At 52.6% G+C, this 24,268-nt stretch overlaps 1 protein-coding gene and 1 pseudogene across 1 annotated transcript in view; both read left to right on the top strand.

Annotated features, from left to right (window-relative positions):
* Positions 1-1,321: 1,321 nt before the first annotated feature.
* NECTIN1 (nectin cell adhesion molecule 1) overlaps positions 1,322-24,268 on the top strand; it is a 79,790-nt gene continuing 56,843 nt past the window's right edge. The window contains exon 1 of the mRNA XM_049856930.1: positions 1,322-1,846. Coding sequence (XP_049712887.1) covers positions 1,768-1,846 — 79 coding nt within the window. The 5' untranslated portion in view covers positions 1,322-1,767. The remainder of the gene's footprint in view (positions 1,847-24,268) is intronic.
* On the top strand, positions 5,971-10,400 carry LOC126060708 (40S ribosomal protein SA-like; annotated as a pseudogene).

Below are 24,268 nucleotides of genomic sequence, written 5' to 3'. Positions count from 1 at the left end.
AGAATTTACATTTTATCAGGAACTGACCACTTCCCCTTTGCTCCCTGCTTGGAGGGTGGGCAAAGGCCAAAAGGAGCACTGTCTGGTCAGGCGCCTGGGGAGAGCTTGATGGGAACTCCTGCCTGTCGGCCTCGTCTTGGGCGAGGGGAAGGGGGTAGGAGGTTCAGAAAGGAGGAGGAGAGGGCAGGCTTCAGGCTGCCAAGGGCCCGGGGGCCCAGTTGCCTTGGCAGGGAGCCAACCCCACCCGGATGTGGCGGGTGGTGAACGGGATGGGGCGGAGAGTCCCTGCCCTGCCGGGCCGCTGACTGGATGGGGCACTTTCGCCGGAATGCTGCAAATCGCTAAAAACAAAAGTGCCACAAAGGGAGCAGAGGGCTAGTTCATGTTCTGTTTGAGGTGGAGGGCTGCAATATTTGGAAGAAGAACCCCCGAGGGGAGTGGGGATTAGAAAAGAAATGCTACTAGAAACCTCAGTGGCTCCGAGCTCATTCACGAATGCCCACTACGGACTTCTCCGGCAGCTTCCGGTCCCTGGCTTAGCTGCCCCTCCAGTGAGCGCCCAGGTGATGCAGAGGCAGCCTCTGGCCGCTGGGTTCTAGTCCCAGCTCTGTCACTGTCTGCCCTTGTGTCCGTCGGCAAGTCGCCCTACTTGCCTTTGTTTTCTCATCTGTCAAACGGGGGCAGGGTTGGAAAGAGGTCTGTAGAAGCCCTTTCAGCTTCGACCCCGCGCGGTACAGCACGCCCCTCCACAGCCCCCCATCTTAACTCCACCCCCACCGACAGCCTGTCCCCGACGCTGGCCGCTAGGGGTCACTGCCTCCCTTTGCCAGCCACGGAGGAGGGCGGCTTGGCCTCCCGCCCTCTCCGGGGCTGAAAGGAGACCGAAGGGGCATCTCACGAGCGAGTGGGCCTGAGCGTGACCCCCACGGCCCTCACGCGGGCTCCGAGTCTCGCCTCCGGCCAGGAAGGTGTGCGCGGCCGGGCGGAGGCCGGGCCCGGGCCGGCGCGCCTCGGAGCCGGGAGGGGGTTAACGCTAACCCCTCCCCTGGGTCTGACATCACAGCGAGAGCGGGTGAGAGGCTGAGCTGTGCGAGTGAGAGAAAGAGAGGGAGCTGAGCGAGCGCGGCGGACTCGGCGCTGGAAGCTGCACATTGTGGCGGATCGCCGGCCCGGCCCAGCGAGCACAGCAGCACGGGCGGGGACGCGCCGCGCCAGGGGCTCGCTCTGCTCCCGCGGCCTCGCCGAGCCGCACCGCCGGAGCCGCCGGGACAGCTCGCTGCGCGCCCGCCGCCTGGGCCCCGAGCCCACCCCGCCGCCCGCCCGCCCGCCGCCCGCCGCCCGGGCTCGTCCCGCCGCCCCCGGAGGACGGCCGGCCATGGACGCCTGCAAGTTGGAGCCGAGCGGCTGCGTTTGAGCGCGCCGGGCAGCCGGGCGCGCCGGGGGTGGGTCCCTTCTCCCAGGCCGGCTCTGCGTGGAAGAAAAGGGCGGGGACCAGCGTGGGGCGGAGAGCAGAGGAGGGGACCGGGGCATGACTCCTGCAACTCGCGGCGGGCATCTGCCGAGCCTCTGAGCCGGCGGAGGCCCGGGCCCGATTGCGGCCGCGCGGAGCCCAGCCCAGCCCACCCGCCTCGGCCGACGGCTGCGGGCTGACCTGGATCATCCAAGCGATCGCCCGCCGGCAGTGATCCACCCTCGTCTTCCGGGCTGGTTTCTGGAGAGCCAGGAGCGCTCTCCCTGTCGCCCCTCTCGCTGGACCCCTGGACCCCGATGGCTCGGATGGGGCTTGCGGGCGCCGCTGGACGCTGGTGGGGACTCGCTCTCGGCTTGACCGCATTCTTCCTCCCAAGTAAGTGTGTTCGGCTTCTACCTCGTCTTTTCCATCCATTGCCTCCCCGGGGCTGGGAGATGGATGGCGGGGACGTTTGGGTTGTAGGGAGTGAAAAGAGCCAGAAAAGTTGGGTCACGGCTTAGATAAGGGGGCGGGGGGGGGGCGCGCAGCAGAGGAAAGGAGGTTGAGAAGAGAGCAGCCTGCGGTGCAGGGAAGCAGTCGGATGCACGTCTCTCTGTAGCAAGAAAGCACTTTCTGGGCTCAGTTTTTCACAAAAATAATATGTAATAGCGTTCTATTTATTTAATAACCAGCTCTCAGCTCGAGAAGCAGCTTGGAAACACCGTATGTTACATAAATGCAAAATAAATAATCACCGTCTCGGCGTATGCAGACAACAGCCCCAGGGGGAGGGCATCAGTCTCGGAGCTGGGGGGCTGTGGGTTTGAAGGATGGCGGGGGGCTGCGTGTCTCTCCGATCCCTCGGTCAGATGCTCCGGGCGCTCGGGCCGCTCCGGCCCCAAGTCGCCCCACAGCGGGCGCGGAGAGTCCGCTCCTGCAGCAGAGGCGGCTTTTAGCTCACCTGCGGTTTCTTTCCTGGAGGGTGAGGCCGAGGCCGCGGGGATCGCATCCGGCCGGCCTTGCGCAGAGCTGGGCTCCGCCTCGGAACTCCGCTCGCTGTTTGGGTGGCTGTCCCCCGAGGAAAAGCCGCAGGCTTCGTGTCAGCCAGGTGGTTGCATGACCCACTTTCCCAAGGGGCTCCGAGGAGTCCCATGTGTCCTTCCTCGAGGTGCAGGCTGCCGGCGGCGGAGGGGTTAACTCAGCGCCCGACCGTAGGGTGGCCCCAAAAGGTGGCCGGTTGTGGCCCACTCTGACGGTTGGTGTGGGGGCGGAGGCTGGGACCGGCCCGGGCGCATTGTGCTGGGGAACGAACTGGAAAATGCGTTTAGGAGGCAAATCCGACCGAGTCCCCTGGCCTGGATTTAACTCTTTGTGTCCCTGGGGAAGTTCTCCAGCTCCCGCCTTGGCTGATGATACTGGCGTGGGGGCGGGGGGGGGGAAGGGGGCTTACTCCAGCCCCCTAGAAAGAAACCTGAGACGACCTCCCGCCCTAGCAAGACGGGTTTTTTAGGAAGAAGGGCTTGGCTGAAGCACGTGGCCCTCACCTTGGGGTGGCAGAATAGGGGAGTAAGGAGACCAGCCCTGTGTGGGGCAAAAATATTATTACATCGAAGGCGCCGCTGGCAGCGATCAGGAGGGGTGCCTACGGTGTCGCAGACTGGCCGTGCAGTTTGTGAGGAGGGGCCAGCCTGGCTGCCAAGTTGATAGGGGATGGGGGTGTGCCCTCGTGGAAGGCAGGAGCTTTGCCTCACTCACTTTGGTGCCTCTTCTCCTGCTGCCTGCTCACTGCTGAGCGCCCCGCAGATCTCGCTGAACCGCGATGGCATGAAGTCAGCTTGTGGAAACCTGCACCGGGGTGCCCCGGCCCCCAGCCCCTGAGGTGCTGCCCTGCTAGGTGTGTGTGGGGGGGGTCATTTCTTCAGCGTCTTGGAATTCCAGGGCACAGGTGGCACTGTCCACTTAAAAAGGGCATGACCCAGCGCCCTCCCCTGACACGTTGTGTGCGCGTGGTTAATTCCTTCTTAGGGGAGCTGGAAGCTGGCTCTGCTCCTTTCAGTGGGGGTGGGGAGGTGACATTCTCACCTGGCTTAAATATGGACACTCCCCCCACTGCAAATCTAGATGGGGGGTGCAGAGAAGGAACCACAGTTCAGACAGGCACTTAATAAGTGCTCTTCCATTGATTGTAAGCAATGGATGGATAGCGTCAGCACAGCCAAAGTTCCCGGACTTGCCCAGCTCCTTTCTAACCAGTACCTGTGGTCCTGGAGGCTCCTCTGCTTACTCTCCTTGGTCTGCTTGCAGGAGAGGCAGGTGGGTATGGCTGTGCCCAGTAGGACACTTGGACAGAGGCCAGTAGGCCCTGAAGTTGCCAGCTCACACCCTATTTTTCATCTCCCTGCAGCCTTCTTCCCGATTGCTGGCTACTGCTTTTCTCTGGGGACCTGCCAGCCTGATGTTCTTTTCTGGGCTGTCCCTGGGCTATGGCCGGAGATGGGAGGTGAGGGGAGAGCCCCCAGTGTGCCCGATGGTCCCCGACTTTGAAAGACTCCCACTCTGGCTATTGAAATGTAAACACAGAAATATGTTTTCAGCGACACAGACTCCCAGGCAGGATGGTGAAGCCCTGTGAGCCTGTTTGTTTCCTGGGATGGCAGTCTGCTGTTCCCTCCTGTTAACTCAGAGGAGAGGGCAAGGGAGGTACGGGGCTGCCTCCCAAAGAGGGCAGGGAGGGAGCCCCAGTGAGGAGGCCCAGAACCTGCCTGAGAAGCAGGTGTACTGCGCTGGTGTCCCACCTACGCCGCACCCTCCCTAATTGGCTTCCCCAAACCTTGTCTGGAAAGAGAACACACACCCCAGGTGTCATGCACACCCTCAGAATTAGTTTCAAGACCTGTCGGGCCACCACACACCCCTTCTCTGCAGCCTGCACAGAACTCGCTGCTATGGTGGTTTCCTTTGAAACTCGAGTGTCAGGACTGTGGAGTTATTCTCCTCAGTTCTCACGACAGTGATGTGATAGGCCTCGCTGGGCCAGACGTTATGGCAAAACCAATCCTGCTGGCCTGGGGTTTACGTACGTGCAAACGGGAATCTCAGTGCCTGTTAAGAGGCAGCGCAGTGGAGTGTATCTCACAATCAAACCCAAGGCCCGAGAGCCAGGACTAGAGGGGAGAAAGACTGCAGGGCCAAGGCCCAGCAGCCTGGCTGGATGGAGGTGGAGGGCCCTAGAACGTGTCTCCGAGCCTGAACTGCTGCACATTTGAGACAGCTGGCCTCTTGGAGCCCAACACTGGCTGAGACCAGGACTGTGATATCAGTTCCCTTCCCAACCACTCAGCTTTGCACAATGACTCCACCTCATTGGCCACTGCTGACCCCTGGACCCAGTGTGTGCTGCCAGGACCCTAGAGCTGAGGGCTGAGCAGGTGGGCCAGGCCGCTGGGGCAGAGGGTCGGTCCCAGTCGCTGTGCCTGCGATACTGCCATTGTTTAGCAGCTGACTAACGTTCATTGTTCAGTACAAACAGAAAACACCCCAGGGAGGTGTGAACGTACCTTTGATTTCCCGATTGTGTCTTTCCTGGTTAACCTGGTAAATTGAAAGACTTCTACCTGGGGGAGGGGCAGAAGGAGAGGGTGTCTTTTTATTCGCCTGTTGTGATGATTTTTTTTTTTTTTTTTTTTTAACCTTGAATGTCAGCCAGTGTGCCAGGCTGGAATAAGCAGTAGCCAGTGGGGAAACTTGGGCTACAATGTTTCTGACCCACTGCGTCGAGCCTCACCTTCGGTGTAGAGTGGCTACGGGCACACACAGGCTCAGGGTTCCGCGTGTTCGTGTTGGTTAGCTATGATTCAAAGTGTACCTGCAGACCCATGGAGAACTGGGATAAGGTGTGTACGCTGGTATCTGTGGGTCAGCCTGGGACTGTGTCCATAAATAGATGCCAAATGTATGTTCACACATAACTAATTGTGTTTGGCTTTCCAGCTAGGATTTTGTGAGTGGTTCTGAGCCTTACTAATGTCTGTGTGTATGTCAGAGTGTCGCTGAGGGTGACTTTGGGAGGAGATCTTGGAACTCCTCAGAGACCTAGGATTTGCCCTTGGCAGGCTCCCTCCAAGATGTGCTGTGCCCAGTCCTTTAGGGATGGGAAGCCTAGACACTGCTTTCTTTTTCTGCTCTGCCCTTGGCTTTAGACTGGCCTCTCGATCCTCGGAGGAGGATGCCCAAGACCTTGACAACACCTGGAGAGGCTTTCTCCTCTTGTCAGCCTTCTGTTTCCCTGGCAAACAGCATCACCAGAACTCAGTATTAACTGGAGCCCGGCTTGCCCCACAAGTTCTCATGATTCCTGAATGGCTGGGAGGGGCTGTGGGAGACAGGTTTTTAGCTATGAATTTGGCATCTTCGCTTCCTGCGGGAGTACTTGGGGAAAAGGGATCATCTGGGGGGTAAAAGATGGCATATTCTGGGCATAAGTATGGGCTTTGGTCTTCCATGAGCAACCCTGCGGAGCCTTGTGTGCCCAGGTCAGTGACCTATGTGTGCCTGGAAACATCTGGGCTCATACAGCAGAAAGCAGGGGCCGAGCCCCCTTGTTGGAAAGGCAAGTGGGAATGAGGCGGGCAGAGAGTGGGAAAGAGGACAGCTCTGGGAGCCCAGCACCCTGTGCCCAAGCCCAGCTGGAAAGGATTTCTCCTGCACGATGCCTGCCCCTCTCCACGGAGACAAGGTCTGCAGATCCAGCAGCAGATGTGCTGGCTGGGACAGAAGGTAACTTAAGATCTGACTAGGGATCACCTTGCAAAGGGAGGGCCCTGAGCTGGAGATAACACCCCTTAGTCCAGTTAACTCCTGAAGCCCTGGATTCTCTTGTGCTGTTTGAGGCTGGGAGAAGGGAGAGGGGAGAGACAGGAGAAAACCCATTGAACCTAAGATTGCAACTCTGACCCCTCCCACAAGGAGAAATGGACTCATTGTAGCAGGCGAGACTCAGGAAGGACACAAAGAAAGACTTTCTGACAGCAGACTGTAGGCTCTTAAGGGCAATGGAAAATCCAGGTTTGGTTTACCCTGGGAGCAGGGGGGTGGGCAACAGATGTGTATTCTTTGGGGTTTGTGGGATCTGTGCCTTTCACAGTCTTCCAGGCAGGGCAGAGCAGCAGTGGTCCCAGGCCCCAGATTTTCTGGGGACAGCCCTGGCCTTATCATAGTGAGAAAGCAAAGTGGGGCCAGGTGACTGGGTTTGAATCCCAGCTCTACCAATTGCTGGCCGAGTGAATTTGGTTCGGTCACTTTGGAGGCCTCTGTTTCCCATCTGTAAAATGGGTTTCTGTTAATACAGATTTCAAAGGAGGTTTGTGGAAATTAGTTTGAGAATAATGTATGACAAGTGCTTAACACATTGCCCTGCATGTAATAAACATGCAATGAAGTGGTAATTCCTACTATTCACTCTACATTTCTTCTGAGTGGTCCTGGTTCTCTCTGAGTCTGCTGCTTGGGAAGTGCCAACTTTCCTCTCTCTTAAGAAAGCCACTCAGCTGCCTGCCCGCTTCCTGGCTGGCCTCACTTCCTTTGTCTCCAACAAGGAGCTACCCCTCCCCCACTGGAAATGATGGCTGTGGATGCAAGCAGCCCCAGGAGGCTCAGGTAGCTGGGCTGACCTCCTGGCACCTGCCTGGGTCCAGCCTGGGTGGTCGTGCCATTTGTCCTTCAGCATGTCGCCTTTTGTCCTTCAGCATGTCACCAAGGGATCTCCTGCCACCTGCCCCCCACCTCGCTCCCTGGCTGCAGCCCAGCTGGGCACCATTGCCCATCTGGAGCCCTCACTGGGGCAGCAGCCTGGGGCTGGCAGGCAGGGCCTGGGATTCACCCTTGCCTTCCTTCGGAATTCCACGTTGGGCGAGGAGGGGGTTGGGCAACAAGATCCTCTTTCTGGGGGTCCACCCATCCAGCCAAATAGGTGGCAAATCCTCTCTGGAGGCACCCCCTTCTCACTGGCAGAAAGCCCTTCTTTCAGTTTCTCCTGTTGCAGATTGTACCTTCCCTCAATGATAATAATCACGTTTGTGGCACTCTTTACAGCTTACAGCATCCTGTCATAATTTCAGCTGATCCTGCCAATAATCCCCTGTGAATGGGCGTTAGTATTGCTTCCATTTTACAAATGAGGAAACTGAGACTTAGGTTTAGTAGCTTGCTGATTATCTCATGCCAGTGTGGCCTAATTAGATGCCAGGTCTTCTGCCTCCGAATCCAGTAGATCAGGAAGATGAAATGGGGTAGGACGGGCAGACAGAGAAGAGGCTGAGCCACACCAGAGTGGAATGTGTCTAGTGAGATGGCCGTCCCTTCAGCCACCATCAGCTTACACTTTCCCCTCAACAACCACGGTGCCAGGTGTTGCCTTCATACAGCTTGGTGACTCCCTAGGGAAGTGAGAGATACTTTAAGGATACAGGCTGGAGGGTGGCCCAGCTGGAGCTGACCATGCAGCCTAGGTTGGCAGAGTGCACGGGACACCTAACAACAGAACAGCTAGGTGGGCCAAAGGCAGTGACATCACCTCCTGGGGATCTGAACAGAGACCTGGGCAGGGCCTCTGAGATGTGAGCCTGGAGCCCCAGGGCACAGGCAGACATGGGGTCAGGGTGTGGCCTGGCCCAGGAGCAGAGCGTGGGTGCTCAGAAACCATTATGGACTGAGTGGAGCAGCAGAGAGGGGGAGAGGGATGAGATTTGGCAAAGTCGACTCTCCTGGGCCGTCCCCTACCCTCTCTGGTCTGCGCAGACCCCAATTTCATTCTCATTTTATGAGGAGTCTCATTACCAACCCACAGACAATAAAACCCGCCTGGCCACTCTGGCCCCGGATCTCATTAGAGGACATTACTTCCTCTGGCTGGTGGCTCCATTGGGACATAGCTCCAGGCATGGTCCAGGCAGCAAAACAGGCCAGTGGCCATGGGCACAAGGATGTATGACTAGGGAGTTTAAGTTCTATCTATGGGCTTAAATGGAGCCCCCCATGCCTAGAGTGTGTGCCTCCAAACCTGGAAACACCACGGAGTGGGGGTCCCTCCTGCTCACATGGACCCTCAGTTCTACCCTCTACCTGAAGGGGAGAAGGACATTTATTTCCTTCGGGGCTATTTAGAGCCCTGGTGGCGAAGTGGTTAAGAGCTTGGCTGCTAACCAAAAGTTTGAATCCACCAGCTGCTCCTTGGAAACCCATGGCTACTCTGTTCTATAGGGTCATTATCATTACACGGAGGAGGGGTCAGGTGGAGGAGGGCCTGCGGGAATGAGAGACAGCACGCCTCCTGAACTGTAGGTCTGGACATAGTGAGAGATATGTCCTAGCAGTGCAGTCAGTCTGGAGTTCTCATAGTACCCTTGGCCTGAATCTTGACCCATCTTTCAGGCCAAAAGATGGGGCTAGGAGTCTGATGACCCTAGACGGGAGCATTTTCCCTCACCTGCAGATAGAGTTTCACCCAAGACCCCCACTCAGGATGCCAGAGCCTGCTGGTAGCATTGACAGGGGCTTCCTGGTGCCACTCCTTCCCCCCAAAAACAGCCCTCACTGCAAAGGAAAATGGTAGTAACAGTCATGCGGCTGAGTAACTGGTCCACATCACCCAGCTGGGCTGTGATGGGACCTTGGATTCCATGTCAGGGCTCTTCCCACCATTGATGGGATTCTTTTTTTCTTGCAAATTCTAGAGCTTGTTGACAAGTTCCAAAATACTCTGCCCAGCCCCCTGTCCGCCCGTACCCTCCCCTCTCTGCTGGTCACCCAGAAGACTACAATTACTCCTTGGATGTTTACATACAAAACTTTATGAGGGCAGCCTTTACAGTGTTGTCCGGGGTTCCCACTGCAACTTAAAGGGGAAACTGCCACAATGTCCGCAGCCCTTGATGTCCTGCAGATAAAGGAGGAGGATGCCCTTAAATTCCTTGCTGCAGGAGCCCACTTAGGTTGCACCAACCTTAACTTCCAAGTGGAACAGTATATCCACAAAAGGAAAAGTGATGGCATCTACATTGTAAACCTGAAGAGGACCTAGGAGAAGCTTCTGTTGGCAGCTTGGGCCATCGTTGCCATTGAAAACCCAGTGGATGTCAGTGCCATGTCCTCCAGGAATATCAGCCAACGGGCTGTGCTGAAGTTTGCTGCCACCCCTGGAGCCACTCCTATTGCTGGGTGCTTCACTCCTGGAACCTTCACTAACCAGATCCAAGCAGCCTTCCAGAACCTGCGTCTTCTGGTGCTTACTGATCCCAGGGCTGACGACCAACCTCTCACAGAGCGTCTTATGTGACCCTGCCCACCATTGTTCTGTGGGATACAGATTCTCCTCTGTGCTACGTGTGCATTGCCAGCCCATGTAACAAGGGAGCTCACTCGGTGGGTCTGATGTGGCGGATGCTAGCCCAGGAAGTTCTGCACATGCGTGGCACCATCTCTGGGGGGCACCCATGGGAGGTCATGCCTGATCTCTACTTCTGCAGAGATCTGGAAAAGACTGAAAAGGAAGAGCAGGCTACTGCTGAAAAAGCTGTGACCAAGGAAGAATTTCAGGTGAACAGACTGCTCACGCTCCTGAATTTACCGCTGCTCAGCCCCAGGTTGCAGACTGGTCTGAAGGCATGCAGGTGCCTTCCGTGTCTATTCAGCAGTTCCCTGCTGAAGGCTGGAGTGCTCAGCCTGCAGCTGAAGACTGGGCTGCAGTCCCCACTGCCCAGGCCACTGAGTGGGGAGGAACAACCATGGAGTAATCTTAAGCTGTTCTTCCACAGTCCCTAAGAAAATGGAAATAAAGTCGACAGAAAATAAACATCAAGTTTCTTAAAAAAAAAAAAAAAAACGTAGAAAACAAGATGAGGGCAAAGGAAAGCTTGTTCCTCCTTGGTGCCTTCATCTTGTGGAGGAAAATAAACGCCAGGCCCAAACACCTCAGTGCACAAGGGCTCACTTAGTATACTCCAGTGCCAGGGTGGGGGGGTGGGCAGGGGGGTTAGGCAGGTCAGCCCACGCTTTGGCATGGAAGCAGGTGTTCCGGCCAAATGAGTCAGTGGAGACGGGAGCGCCGATCTGTTTGGGCAGACGTGAGAAAAGGGCACTGGGAAACTCTTCAGGCCCAGGTTGCTCCCCAGAAGGCCCTTGCCTGCAGGCAAGTGGGAGTGCACAGCTCGAACCATAAGCTCCATTCTCTGTGCTCCTGAGTGGTGCCCCAGAAGCCCTACTCCCTCAGTCCTGGTGTCCTGGGGAGAAATGCTGTCAGCTGCTAGGACAAGGGGAATAGAGAAGGTGCCCCAGGGCCAAGCCAACCCTGTTGCCACTTCACTTGGCCCCACTGCTGAGGAAAGCAGGTAGCAGCATCTTCAACTGTGGGGCTGTTGCAGCATAGCCCCTGGCTTATCTATCTCCCTGACTCTCCGGCTCTAACCTGCCCACATTGCCTCTTGGCTGAATGATACCTAAAGCATGCCTAGGAAGGTGTGCTCGCAGGCCCAGAAGCATTTGATGTCTGCTCCAACCCTGGTTCTTCTCTCACCGCCCTTCCCTGCATGCCAGACCTACTCATCCACACACTGCACTGTACATGCCCTGTGCCTTCCCACCTCAGTGCCTTTGCACATACTATTTCTCCGCATTTCTCCCTCACTTCCCATGTCCAAAACCTAAAGCCAAGAGCCATTTCTTCCATGGAGACTTCACGAAACCCCAGTCGGAATAACCCCTCTCATCTGCAAAGGCCCCCAGCACACCTCGTGCTAACTGCTTTCCATCTTGCTGCTTAGTTATTGGGCCTGGGACTTATTTTCTCCGTAAGACTAAGAGCTGTGTTGCTGATGGGGCCTCACAGCCCCAGGGCCTAGCACAAGACCGGTCATTGGTGAACATGCTGGGTGGTTAGACGGTTGCTTGTTTGGACAATTGATATTGATGATGGTGATGATGATGATGATAGCAAACTTTTATTGAGAGTTCTCACGTGCCAGGCATGGTTGTAAACATCTTAATGTCATAATGTTTTTACTCTTCATAACCACTTTAGATGGAAGGTACTTTCTATTCTCTCCATTTTGCATGTGGAAAAACGAGGCCCAGGCGGAGGTTAGGACACTGGCCTGAGATCACGGAGTCAGGGAGTCTGGCTCCAGGTCCATGTGCATACCACTGCACTAAGCTACCTGTCTCCGGGTAGGTGGGTAGGTGATGGAAGTGGACAGCGTACTGAGCCTGGGGTAGCTCACAAGATCCTGCTTCCAGAATCGCCTACTCCCCTAGGTAGCACTGTATGGCTTCCACTCCTGCTCCCCTGACTGTGCAGGAAATAACCTGGTGCTGTTGCTGTGTATCCCTGGAGCATTTGGGGAGTCATTAGTGCTGTATCTTCAGAGTGTCTTGGTATAACTATTGTATCCTTTGGATACCTTGGAAATACGTGTCTTGGCAGTATTGATATGGCTATGCTAGAGTGACATATCTTGATATTATCACTCTTTATCCCCTGAGTCTTTGGGGATCACTGATGACATTTGGGGGACCTCCTACCTTGTTTCATTGTGAGACTAGAGGCAGCTGCAATTGCTTCTCCCAGAGACGCCACCCGGAACTGCCCCCAGCGGGGTGTTCCCAAGCTGGTCCCAGATTTTGGGTGGATCCAGGGCTCAGCAAGCTGATCCTATGCCAGGGATGGTCCTAAGCCTCTGGAGAGAGACCCCAAAAGATGGCAAGGGAGGGGCCCCAACCTAGAGAGTGGGGGTGTTCACCTGTGCTACCTGCTTTGATCTCCTGGGATGAAAGGGCTGGTGCTTCCTCTGCCCCAGGCAGGTTCAGAACAGGGAGCTAGAGACCAGAGGCTGGATCTGTGTGCCCTCAGCTCCCCAGCTGGGGTGGAAAACTGCCCCAGAAGAGAGGAAAATGGGAGCAGAAAAAACCAAACTTCCTCCCAATGTCATAGCTAAGGACCAATAGTGGACACCAGAAAGTCCTCTCGGGGGTCCCAGGGCAAAGCTCTTCCCAGAGTGCCCCACAGGTCACCACGTGGACTCAAGCCTCCTCTCAAACTCACTGGCTTAATTAGGGTGGTAGCTCAGCTGCAGAACAGTCATCTGATACGTTTCGACGCCAAAGAGAAATTCCTCCTAGACCCTCTGCTGTTCTAGATTATCCATGCTCCGTTAGCTTGAATTATCGCTCGGCCTCTGTGGCCCAGACACAAACCAGAGCCATGCGATCAGCTCCTGGGACTGGAATGTGCACTGCACCCAGGAAATGCTGGAAAGAGATAGGAGGAAGGAAGGGCTAGGACCCACTCAGCTCCTGTCCAAAACCAAGGGTTGCCTGGTGAGAACAAAGGGACCAGCTCTGCCCATCCTGAGCTAAGCCACTTCCATGAGAGTGGAGGGGAAGAGAGACTAGGACCTCTTTTCTGCCTCATGGGGCCAGGCCTCTGTTGAGAGTTTTGAGTCAGTGGCAAGGCTTTCTGCAGCGGCTCCTGGGCATAAATTGGCCAGGCTTCCCGAAGTGTAAATGAGATCTAAGCGGAGCAGCACACACTGCACTGGCTGATTTTATTGCCATTCCCCACCTCCCCCACCCCCCAAACTGTCCTGATCTCATTGGCCTAGATTGCTGCATCTCTCACAATGATGGATGGGCTGCCTGTCCCTGGCCAGGCAGCGTGGCTGGCCCTGCTATGGAGACACCCTCCTATCTGGCCCCTTTGCAGATTTATTCTCTGTGTTTATGGTGTCCAGAGAGTAATCAGTGGCCTGGGCCGGCTGAGCACGCTGATTATTTCCACTGGGTTGATCGATGGGCCTTTGGGGGACTTATGGGACACAGCCCCCTCTCCCTGTGCCTGCCTCCACCCCAGGCAGCACCCTCTTAACCCTCCCCGCCTCCGACGACGAGTCAGATCATGGACCTCCGGGTCAGAACTGAAGGTGGCCAGTGGAGGAGGGGAGCAGCGGCGGCCTTGGCGCCCCCCTTGGCTCTGCCAATGCTGCCGCAGGGATCGCTGGGAAGGATCTCTATGGCCACCCCCACCCCTGCAGGAGCCTGAGGAAAGGGGACAGGCAGGGCCACCGACAGCTTCTCTGGGTACCCCCCCCCCCCAAGCTCTCCTGCGCAACACCGTTCCCAGGCACTATCCCCCGCCTACAGTCACTCCATTACCCCTATCCCCTCGGCGCTTGTGTACACAGTTTTCGGCTGTAATGATAATTTGTGCTGGTATATGTGTTTCTTTACAAGTGTTTTTATGTCCTTTGTGTGTGTATGAGAGAGGTTTATGGTTTGTGTGAGTGTGTGAGACGTTTGAGGTCACTGTTGTGGGGGGCGTGTGTGTGTGTGTGTGTGCGCGCCTCCTGATTAGACCCTGATCGTCATCTTCTGTCGCAGGACCAGGTCTCTCACCCAGCCCCTGGGGAAGAGGGCAGAGCCTGGATATTGGGGGTCTGGCGAGGGTGGGGAGGCAGGCGATCAAAGCTGGTGACTGACCAAGGCAGTATCTACACTGCCCCCCAGCCACCAGTTAGAGAATGGGAGAAGGTTCATCTTCAATAATTGTTTTGTCTATAGGATCACAAATGACTGGTTTAACTGTTTGTCCCCGCTGGATTGTCTGAGCCCAGTGGTTAGTTTGGAGCCACGTGGTCTCAGCCTTTGATCACTTGCATGTGTCAGCTTGTACACACAAGATTTCTCCTGTATCTGACTCTGCTAGACCTTGGCTCCCTTGGCTGTAAAGTGGTTGAGATAATGTAAGCTTAAGGAGAGGTAAACACTGTATGTGGTATGATTAGCATGGTGCCTGGTACACAGCAAGTCTTCACACCACGCAGCTATTATTAGCTACTGCTCATCCCAGGACCCTGGCTAAGGAAGGAGAGGCAGTTGGTGGGGGGCGGGGGGCTGGGAAGCCAGGCCCAGGAGACTTCCCTGCAATGCATGGTGCCCAACACTGTGGGGGGTGTCCCTCAGCTGGGCTCCTGTGACCTGTCCAAGGTGGTCAACAGAGGCCAGGAGTACTGGGGGGATGGGGCCCTGGGCTCCTGGAAAACTCTCCCACCCCGAGATGTTCACCTGGCACAGTACCTGATGGCTCTTTGAAGCCACTCTGTGCCTTATTCTTAAAGGATAGTTAGAAGCAAGAGTTACATACCCTCTACCAGGGATCCCAGGCACAAGAGTCTGACTGCCCCCCGGTGGGAGACCCCCACTCTCCTTGCCAGTGGTGTGGAACCCTGCTGCCCTGGGTGTGTGTGGTGAAGGGATTGGCATGTTTGTGCATTTATTCAACAACTGTATATTGAGAGCTCCCTGGATGCCAGGCACTGGGGTGGGAGCTGGGGGTGGATACGGCAGTAAGCATAATGCCCCTGCCTGCCTGGAGCTTCCAGTCCAGGCTTGGACAGCATCGATCCTCTGACCTCATACACAGCCAGTGACACCCGAGGGTACAGCAGCCTAGCTGGGAAATGAAGAGAAGGAGACCTTTTGGGGCAACATGGGTGACCCCATCACTCTGCCTAAGCCCTCCCTGCTTGGATAGGAGGGGCAGGTATGGCTAGATAGTGCATTCTCCTTCACCCCCTCCCGCCCCCCGCCCCCCGCCCCCCGCCATGTGGATTAAACACCTGCGTCCACTTGTTCCCCTCCCAGGTCCAGGGGAGCCTCCCAGTTGGGCCCACAGCTGAAGGTGCCTCCCTGCCCTGTAGGAGAGGGCGGAGAGGACAGGGAAGGTAAGTCAGAGAATCCTAGAATCTCAGCATTGGAAGGGAGGTCAAAAGTAACACCCCATTCACTTTCTAAAACCCCTGAATAACAGCCCTGCCAACTGGCCAATCATCCAGCTTCAGCATGAATACCTCCGGTAATGGGGAACTCATCACCCTCCCTAAAAGCCTGTGCAGCTCTGGCTGCCTCCAATTTTTTCTTGTACTGAACTGAAAGTGTTCCGAAAGCTTCCATTCATCAGTCCTGTTCTAAAACCAACAAAAACAAACAGTTGCCATCGAATCGATTCTGATTCATGGCGACCCCATGTGTTGCAGAGAAGAACTGCTCCATTGGGTTTTCTTGGCTGTATTGATTATAGCAGATCACCTGGTGCCACTGTGTGCGTTTGAACCACCAACCTTTCAGTTAGTAGTTGAGCACTCAACCATTTGCGCCACCTGGGGACTCCAGTCCTATTCCTACCCCCCTTGAAATCACGTGGAGCATCTCTGAGCTTGCACATAGTATTTCTTCAGGCACTTAAAGAAGGGCTCAGCTTCCAAGGCTTCTAAGGGCTCATTGGACAAGTCTCACACACCTCACCCTCTCAGCTGCTGTCCTCAGAAACAGCTTCACTAGATCCCCAGTACCAAGTGTGGTTCTCAAAATCCAACCCAGGGCTCCAAATGGGAACTGCACGCCAGGGGTTTCAGCCTAGTCCCCAGCGGCCACACCTGCCAGAGCTGAGCTGGCTGTCTTCACACCTCTCCGCCTCCCCACCTCCACCTCAGCCCTTCCAAACCCTGTTTTCCTTTGGATTAACGATAAATTGCAGTGAAAGAGCTGCTTATCTCCAGGGGGAATTAAGGAATTAAGTTGGCGATGGGGAGGGAGGGGACCGGAGAAGGGAGCATATTGCTGAGGATCAGGGCACAGGGGGGTGAAAGGAGAAGTAGGGGGCAGGCACCCTCCACCTGCAGTGTCTTCACCTTCCACCTCCTGGTGCCCTCATGGGCACGGGTTAGGGGCTGGGTTTGGGGTGGCGTGGTGACTCAGTGGAAGGTGGCGTATCACTTCATGACCTGGAGCAGCGCCTCTGTGGCATGTCATGGTGCTGGGAGAGCGAGCCAGGGCATGTGGCAGGGTGGGGCACTCCGTGTGTGTGTGTGTGTGTGTGTGTGTGTGTGTGTTTGTGTGTGTGGTAAAACATATATAACTAGAAGTTTGCTGTTTTAGCTATTTTTAAGTATACAATTCGGTGACATCAATCACATTCACCATGTTGTGCTGCCATCACCACTGTCCATTTCCAAAATGTCCTCGTCCTCCCAAACAGAAGCTCAGTACCCCTTCAGCAATGACTCCTGTACCCTCCTGCCCCCGGCCCCTGGTAACCACGAATCTACATTTGTCTCTGCATTTGCCTCTTCTAGATATTTTATATAAGTGGGATCATGCAGTATTGGTCCTTTTGTGGCCGACTTATCTCACTCAGCATAATGCTCTCAAGGTTTGTCCATGTCATAGCCTGTACCGAGCTTCATTCCTCTTTACGGTTGAATAATATTCCACTGTGTGGATATACCACATTTTGTTTATCTATTTATCTGTTGGTGGACACTTGGGTTGTTTCCACCTTTTGACCATTGTGAATAATGCTGCAGTGAACATTGGTACAAGTATCTGTTTGCATCCCTGCTTTTAAGCCTCTTGGGTATATACCCAGGGATGGAATTGCTGGATTGCTGGGTCATAAGGTAATTTTGGAAACCCTAGTGGTATAATGGTTAAGAGCTACGGCTGCTAACCAAAAGGTCGCCGGTTCGAATCTACCAGGCGCTCCTTGGAAACCATTTGGGGCCGTTCTACTCTGTCCAGTAGGTTCTCTATGAGTCGGAATCCACTCAATGGCGGTAGGTTTGGTTTTTTTGGTAAGGTAATTTTAGCTTTTTGGAAAAACCACCAAACCGTTTTCTGCAATGACTGCTACCATTTTATATTTCCACCAGGAATAGATGAGGGTTCCAATTTCCCCACATCCTCAACACTTGTTATTTTCCATTTTTCTGATAGTAGCCATCCTAGTGGGTACGAGGTGCTATCTCATTGTGGTTTGGATTTGCATTTTCCTAGTAACCAATGGAAACCCCGGTGGCATAGTGGTTAAGAGCTACAGCTGCTAACCAAAAGATTGGCAGTTCGAATCCACCAGATGCTCCTTGGAAACCCAATGGGGCAGTTCTACTCCGTCCTATAGGGTCACTATGCATCGGAATCGACTTGATGGCAATGGTTTTTTTTTTTTTTTTTTTCAAGTTCTTTACCCTTTTTTTAAATTGAATTGTCCTTTTGTTGATGAGTTGTAGGAGTTCTTTATATATTTTGGATATTAAACCCTTATCAAATATATGGTTCCCAATTATTTTCTCCCATTCTGTATGTTGTCTCTTCACTTTCTTGGTGAAGTCTTTGGATGCACAAAAATTTTTCATTTTGGTGAAGTCCAATTCGTCTGTTTTTCCTTCTGTTATTCATGGTTTTAGTATCACATCTCAGGAGCCATTGTCTAAAACAAGGTCTTCAAGTATCACTACTGTGTTTACTTCCAAGAGTTTTACAGTTTTCGTTCTTTTCTTTAGGCCATTAATTCTTTTTGAGTTAATTTCCATGTAAGGTGTGAGGTATGGATCTAACTTCATTCCTTTGCGCATGGGGCTCCAGTTGTCTCAGCACCATTTATTGGAGATACTTTTCTTTCCTCATTGAGTGGGCTTGACACCCTAGTCAAAAAACAATTAGCCATAGATGTATAGGTTTATTTCTGAATTCTCAGCTTTATTCCATTCGTCTATATGTCTATCCTTATACTGGTACCACACTGTTAGGAATACTGTATCTTTATAGTACATTTTGAAATTGGCAAATATGAGTACTCCTACTTTGTTCTTTTTAAAGATTATTTTGGCTGTTCAGGGCTGCTTGCTGTTCCGTATGAATTTGAGTGTTGGCTTTTCTATTTCTGCAAAAAGGGTTTTGGAATCTTGATTAGGATTGCACTGAGTCTGTAGATCACCCTGAGTAGGATTGTCATCTTAACCATATCCAATTTTCCAATTCATGAACATAGGCTGTCTTTCCATTTATTTCGATCGCCTTTAATCTCTTTCAGCAATGTTTGGTAGTTTTCAGTAAACATGTCTTTTACCTCCTTGGTTAAATTTAATCCTAGATATTTGTCCTTTTAGATGCTTTTGTAAATGGAATTGTTTTTTTTTTTTTTTCATTTTCATTTCACATTGTTCATTGCAGGTGTATAGAAACACCTGATTTTTTGGGTGTTGATCTTGTGCCCTGCAACTTTGTTAGATTCATTTATTAGCTCTAGTAGCTTTCTTGTGCGTTCTTTGTGATTTTCTATTTACAGGACCATGCCATCTGCAAACAGAGATAGTTTCACTTCTTCCTCTCTGATTTGGGTGTCTTTTTTTGCTTTTTCTTGCCTGATTGCTCTGGCTGCCACTTCCAGTACAATGTTGAGTAACAGTGGAGGCACTCTACTTTTTGGAATCATGATAAAGAAGTAAATTCTGCAGTCCAGAGGCTACTAACCCATGGAGAGTTATCAGTACCTTCCAGACACTAAATAACCCCTAGGCAGATCCTCGCTGGCTACCAGAGGATGCCTTGTCTCTGGCTTTGCTTCTTTAGTGAGGCCAACTTAATCACAGCCAAACACTGGCACACCTGGATGCACGTGGGCAATGACTGGGTCTGAGCTTTCATTTTATCAAAGAGTAACCCTGAACTCCAAGAGAGAGGGTCACGCAGGATCTGCCTCCTAACACCTCCCCAACGCCTTGCACCTCCTCTCCACTCAGCTCTAGCTCCCCTCACTCCCAAAGCCTAGGAGGCCCAGGTTTGGAGCCCTCTCCTCCTCCCCCAGGTTGGCCACTCTTTCACACCCTCTGCATAACCCTTCCTGGTGTCAGACTCTTCCCTAGCAGGGAGTGCTGGCAGCACCCTCAGCGCCTCCTGCTTCCCTCCTACAGGCACTTCCGGCCTGCCCTTGCCAAGCCCTGAGGCTGGGGAAATGATGCGGAGCTGAAATATCTGTGGAGAGCGTGTGGGGTGAGGGGTGAAAGTGCAGAGGACGGGGCTGCCTCCCAGGTCACCAGGACCAAGCACCAGGACATGCCTCAAATCAATCTCAGTCGTTGCCATCCAATTCTTCCCTGAATCCCAGGGCTGGGAATAGGGCTTGATAGTCAATAGCAGCAGCCACTGTGGCCAGAAGATAAAGAGCAAGGCCAGGCTGGAGATAGTCTTTGAGGGAGGAGTGGAGAGGGAGGGAGGCAGGGGTGGGGGTGGGGGTGGGGTGTTGTAGAGGAGCTTGGGATTCAATCCTGGTGAAGAGGTGAAGCCAGAATTGGGCCCTCAAGTCCAGGAGTTTAGCTGGTTAATAATTAGTAGCCCTGGTTAATAAATCATTGGGTTTTTTTCCCCAATTTCAGGTTCCCTGCCCGCAATCCTATAGACCCTTCTAGTACCCTGCCCAAGCCTCAGAAAAGAAACCCTCACCCCCCCCCCCCCCATTGCCTTCTCCATCTGCCCACCTCCCAGCTGGTTTCTGGTCTCCAGAGCCAGCGTGGTGTTTAATCTCCAAGAGAGATTAGTGACCTGCTTTCGGTGCCCTCCCCCACATGCTCTTTGGACAACCCTAGATATTTCCTGCTGGAAGGGCAGGCATCCATGGCCACCCCAGAGACCGTCTCCAGGTGCCCCTCCTTGGCAGTGATGCTTTGTGCCCCTCTTCCCTCAACGATTCTTGGCTGCGGGCCCTTTCTGCTGGCCAGGTGGTGTCATGGCCGACCCTGTTCGTAACATCTCTAATTCTTCTGCTGAGGTCCGTTAGTCAACACATGTTCTCGGAGCATCTACTATGTACTGGGTGCTGTGTATCAAGAACAAATATTTGAAGTGACTCAGATTGAGATTAAAGCCTTTATTTGGCAGATGTGCATCAGGAGCACCCAAAGACCAGGTAACCCCTAAATTGAAGCAGGAATGGAGGGGTGAGAAGAAGGGTGCGTGTCCTTGTGGTTTGGCAGTTTGGTAGCATTTCTTCTTTCTAGCTGCTGTGGACCCACTGGTTGGAGGTAGTTCAGTTTCCAGCCCTCTTACTCGGGATCCTTGGTGCCACCCCATCCCGATAACTGTCAGAAAAGTTCTTTCTAACAGGACTTCGAATCAGTTCCAGTTCCAACCCCTGCTGAGAATTTGCCTTTCCAACAATTTCCCAGGTGATGCTAATGCTACTAGTCTGGGACCAATTCTGAGAACCCCTACTAGAGCCCTGGTGGTATAGTGGTTAAGTGCTACGGCTGCCAACCAAAAGGTCAGCAATTCAGATCTGCCAGGCACTCCTTGGAAACTCTATCAGGCAGTTCTGCTCTGTCCTATAGGGTCACTATGAGTTGGAATCAACTCGACAGCAATGGGTTTTGGGATCTAGTAGAGAAGTGGTTTTCAAAATTTATCATACATAAGAATCACCTGGGGAGTTGTTAAAATGTAGATTCTGATTCAGTATATCTGGGATGGAAATGCAAATTCTCATTAGGGGTTTGAACCAGAAACAAACCTGTGTGAAGCCCTGCTTTCTAGAGCCTGTGGTCAGGGAAGGGGCCACAGCAAGGGGAGGGGGAAGGGAAAAAGGGAACGGAAGCAAGGGTTGAATCAAGGAGAATCGAGGCTGTCTCTAGTGCCTGCTTTAATCCTTCACCTTTGCTAGTGGCTAAGTACAGTAGTGATATACTGGACTCAGAACAGGCATGGTGCCTGCTCTCATAGGGTAATGACAAAGTGTCGCAGAGCAGTATTTGGGTAGTTAAAATATGCACAGGACTCTATAGGAGACACTGGGGGACCTACTGGGGGGTAGGCCAGGGGAGGCTTTGGAGTGGTGGGGGGAAGTGACCTTAGTCCTGAGGCCTGCCTGTTGCACAGGAGTGGGCTGAAGTAGGCAGCAGAGGAGAGTGAGCAGGGCAGGGGGCAGCCTGAGGGAGGCCCAGACATGGGGACACCGGGAAGAAGACCAGCACGGCAGGAGACTATGGAGGGGGGAGAGGGCGTGGCTGTGGAAGGGACTGAGAGGATTTTGGATTTAAGAGAACAATCCCCCAATCTGTTCTAATTTCAGCCTGACCTATGCCCCAGGCCAGCTTTCCTGGCTGCCAGCTGGGCATTTCCCCTGCATACCCAGCCTGTACCCCAAGCCCTATAATTCCAAAGCCACCCTCATCCTCTTCCTCCTGACACAGCCTCCTCCCCTGCTGCTCCCATTTCTGTGATCAGAACCCCAATTCTGCCACCCACTGGAGCTGTGTCTCCTCCTTCCCCCTCCCTGTGTCTGGTTTGTTGCCCATGCTTATTGGTACCATTTCTGCAGGACCCACTCCAGCTGCCATACCCAGTCCCACCACCACCCTCTGAACTTGGGTACCATTGGCTCCAAGACGTCCCTCCCATCCCTGTAGACCCCGTATATCTCTGGAAGAGCAATCCTAAGAAGTTCTGAGCATGTCGCACTCCTGCTCCAAAGCCCTCAGAGGGCCCCCAGTGCTGCTGACTTAAGTACAGACTCCATGATCTAGGTCAGGGTTTCTCAGCGCCAGCACTGTTGACATTTGGAGCCAGGTAACTCTTTGTCCTTCACTATTGCAACTCGAGGCTTGAATTTTTTCTTCGGTTCTTTCAGCTTGAGAAACGCCAAGTGTGTTCTTCCCTTTTGGTTTTCCATCTCCAGCTCTTTGCACATGTCATTATAATACTTTGCCTTCTCGAGACGCCCTTTGAAATCTTCTGTTCAGTTCCTTTACTTCATCCATTCTTCCTTTTGCTTTAGCTGCTCGACGTTCAAGAGCAACTTTCAGAGTCTCCTCTGACATCCGTCTTGGTCTTTTCTTTCTTTCCTGTCTTTTCAATGACCTCTTGCTTTCTTCATCTATGATGTCCTTGATGTCATTCCACAACTCATCTGGTCTTCGGTCACTAGTGTTCAATGCATCAAATCTGTTCTTCAGATGGTCTCTAAATTCAGGTGGGATATACTCAAGGTCATATTTTGGCTCTCATGGACTTGCTCTGATTTTCTCCAGTTTCAGCTTGAACTTGCATATGAGCAATTGATGGCCTGTTCCAGAGTCGGCCCCTGGCCTTGTTCTGACTGATGATATTGAGCTTTTCAATCGTCTCTTTCCACAGATGCAGTCAATTTGATTTCTGTGTGTTCCATCTGGCGAGATCCATGTGTATAGTTGCCATTTATGTCGGTGAAAGAAGGTATTTGCAATGAAGAAGTCGTTGGTCTTGCAAAATTCTATCACTCGATCTCTGGCATTGTTTCTATTACCAAGGCCATATTTTCCAACTACTGATCCTTCTTCTTTGTTTCCAGCTTTCACTTCCAATCGCCAGTAATTATCACTGCGTCTTGATTGCATATTCGATCACTTTCAGACTGCAGCAGCTGATAGAAATCTATCTCTTCATCTTTGGCCCTAGTGGTTGGGGCGTAAATTTGAATAATAGTTGTATTAACTGGTCTTCCTTGTAGGCGTATGGATATTGTCCTATCACTGACAGCATTATACTTCAGGATAGATCTTGAAACATTCTTTTTGACGATGAACGCAACACCATTCCTCTTTGAGTTGTCATTCCCAGCATAGTAGACTATATGATTGTCTGATTCAAAATGGCCAATACCAGTCCACTTCAGCTCACTAACGCCCAGGATATCAATGTTGATGCGTTCCATTTCATTTTTGACAATTTCCAATTTTCCTAGATTCAGACATCATACATTCCAGATTCTGATTATTAATGGATGTTTGCAGCTGTTTCTTCTCATTTTGAGTCATGCCGCATCAGCAAATGAAGGTCCCGAAAGCTTTACTCCATCCACGTCATTAAGGTCGACTCTATTTTGAGGAGGCAGCTCTTCCCCAGTCATCTTTTGAGTGCCTTCCAACCCAGAGGGCTCATCTTCCAGCACTATGTCAGACAATGTTCTGCTGCTATTCATAAGGTTTTCACTGGCTAATGCTTTTCAGAAGTAGACTGCGGGGTCCTTCTTCCTACTCTGTCTTAGTCTGGAAGCTCAGATGAAACCTGTCCTCCATGGGTGACCCTGCTGGTATCTGAATACCAGTGGCATAGCTTCCAGCATCACAGCAACACACAAGCCCCCACAGTACTACAAACTGACGAACATGTGAAAAAATTCAAGCCTCAAGTTGCAACAGTGAAGGATTCCATGGGGAAAATATTAAACAACGCAGGAAGCATCAAAAGAAGATGGAAGGAATACAGAGTTATTGTACCAAAAAGAGTTAGTCAATGTTCAACCATTTCAAGAGGTGGCATATGATCAGGAACCGATGGTACCGAAGAAAAAGTCCAAGCTGCTCTGAAGGCACTGGCGAAAAACAAGGCTCCAGGAATTGATGGAATATCAATTGAGATGTTTCAACAAACGGATGCAGCGCTGGAGGTGCTCACTCATCTATGCCAAGAAACATGGAAGACAGCTTCCTGGCCAACTGACTGGAAGAGATCCATATTTATGCCTATTCCCAAGAAAGGTGATCCAACCGAATGTGGAAATTATAGAATAATATCATTAATATCACACGCAAGCAAAGTTTTGCTGAAGATCATTCCAAAGCGGCTGCAGCAGTGTATCAACAGGGAACTGCCAGCAATTCAGGCCGGTTTCAGAAGAGGCCATGGAACCAGGGATATCATTGCTGATGTCAGATGGATCCTGGCTGAAAGCAGAGAATACCAGAAGGATGTTTACCTGTGTTGTATTGACTATGCAAAGGCATTCGACTGTGTGGATCATAACAAATTATGGATAACGTTGCTAAGAATGGAAATTCCAGAAGACTTAATTGTGCTCATGAGGAACCTTTACATAGATCAAGAGGCAGTTGTTTGGACAGAACAAGGGGGTACTGATTGGTTTGAAGTCAGGAAAGGTGTGCGTCAGGGTTGTATTCTTTCACC

Source organism: Elephas maximus, chromosome 17 (genome assembly GCF_024166365.1).
Source record: "Elephas maximus indicus isolate mEleMax1 chromosome 17, mEleMax1 primary haplotype, whole genome shotgun sequence".
NCBI classification, from domain to species: Eukaryota; Metazoa; Chordata; class Mammalia; order Proboscidea; family Elephantidae; genus Elephas; species Elephas maximus.
Note: the sequence above shows the minus strand (reverse complement) of the source record. Positions and strands in the feature narration are given on the sequence as shown.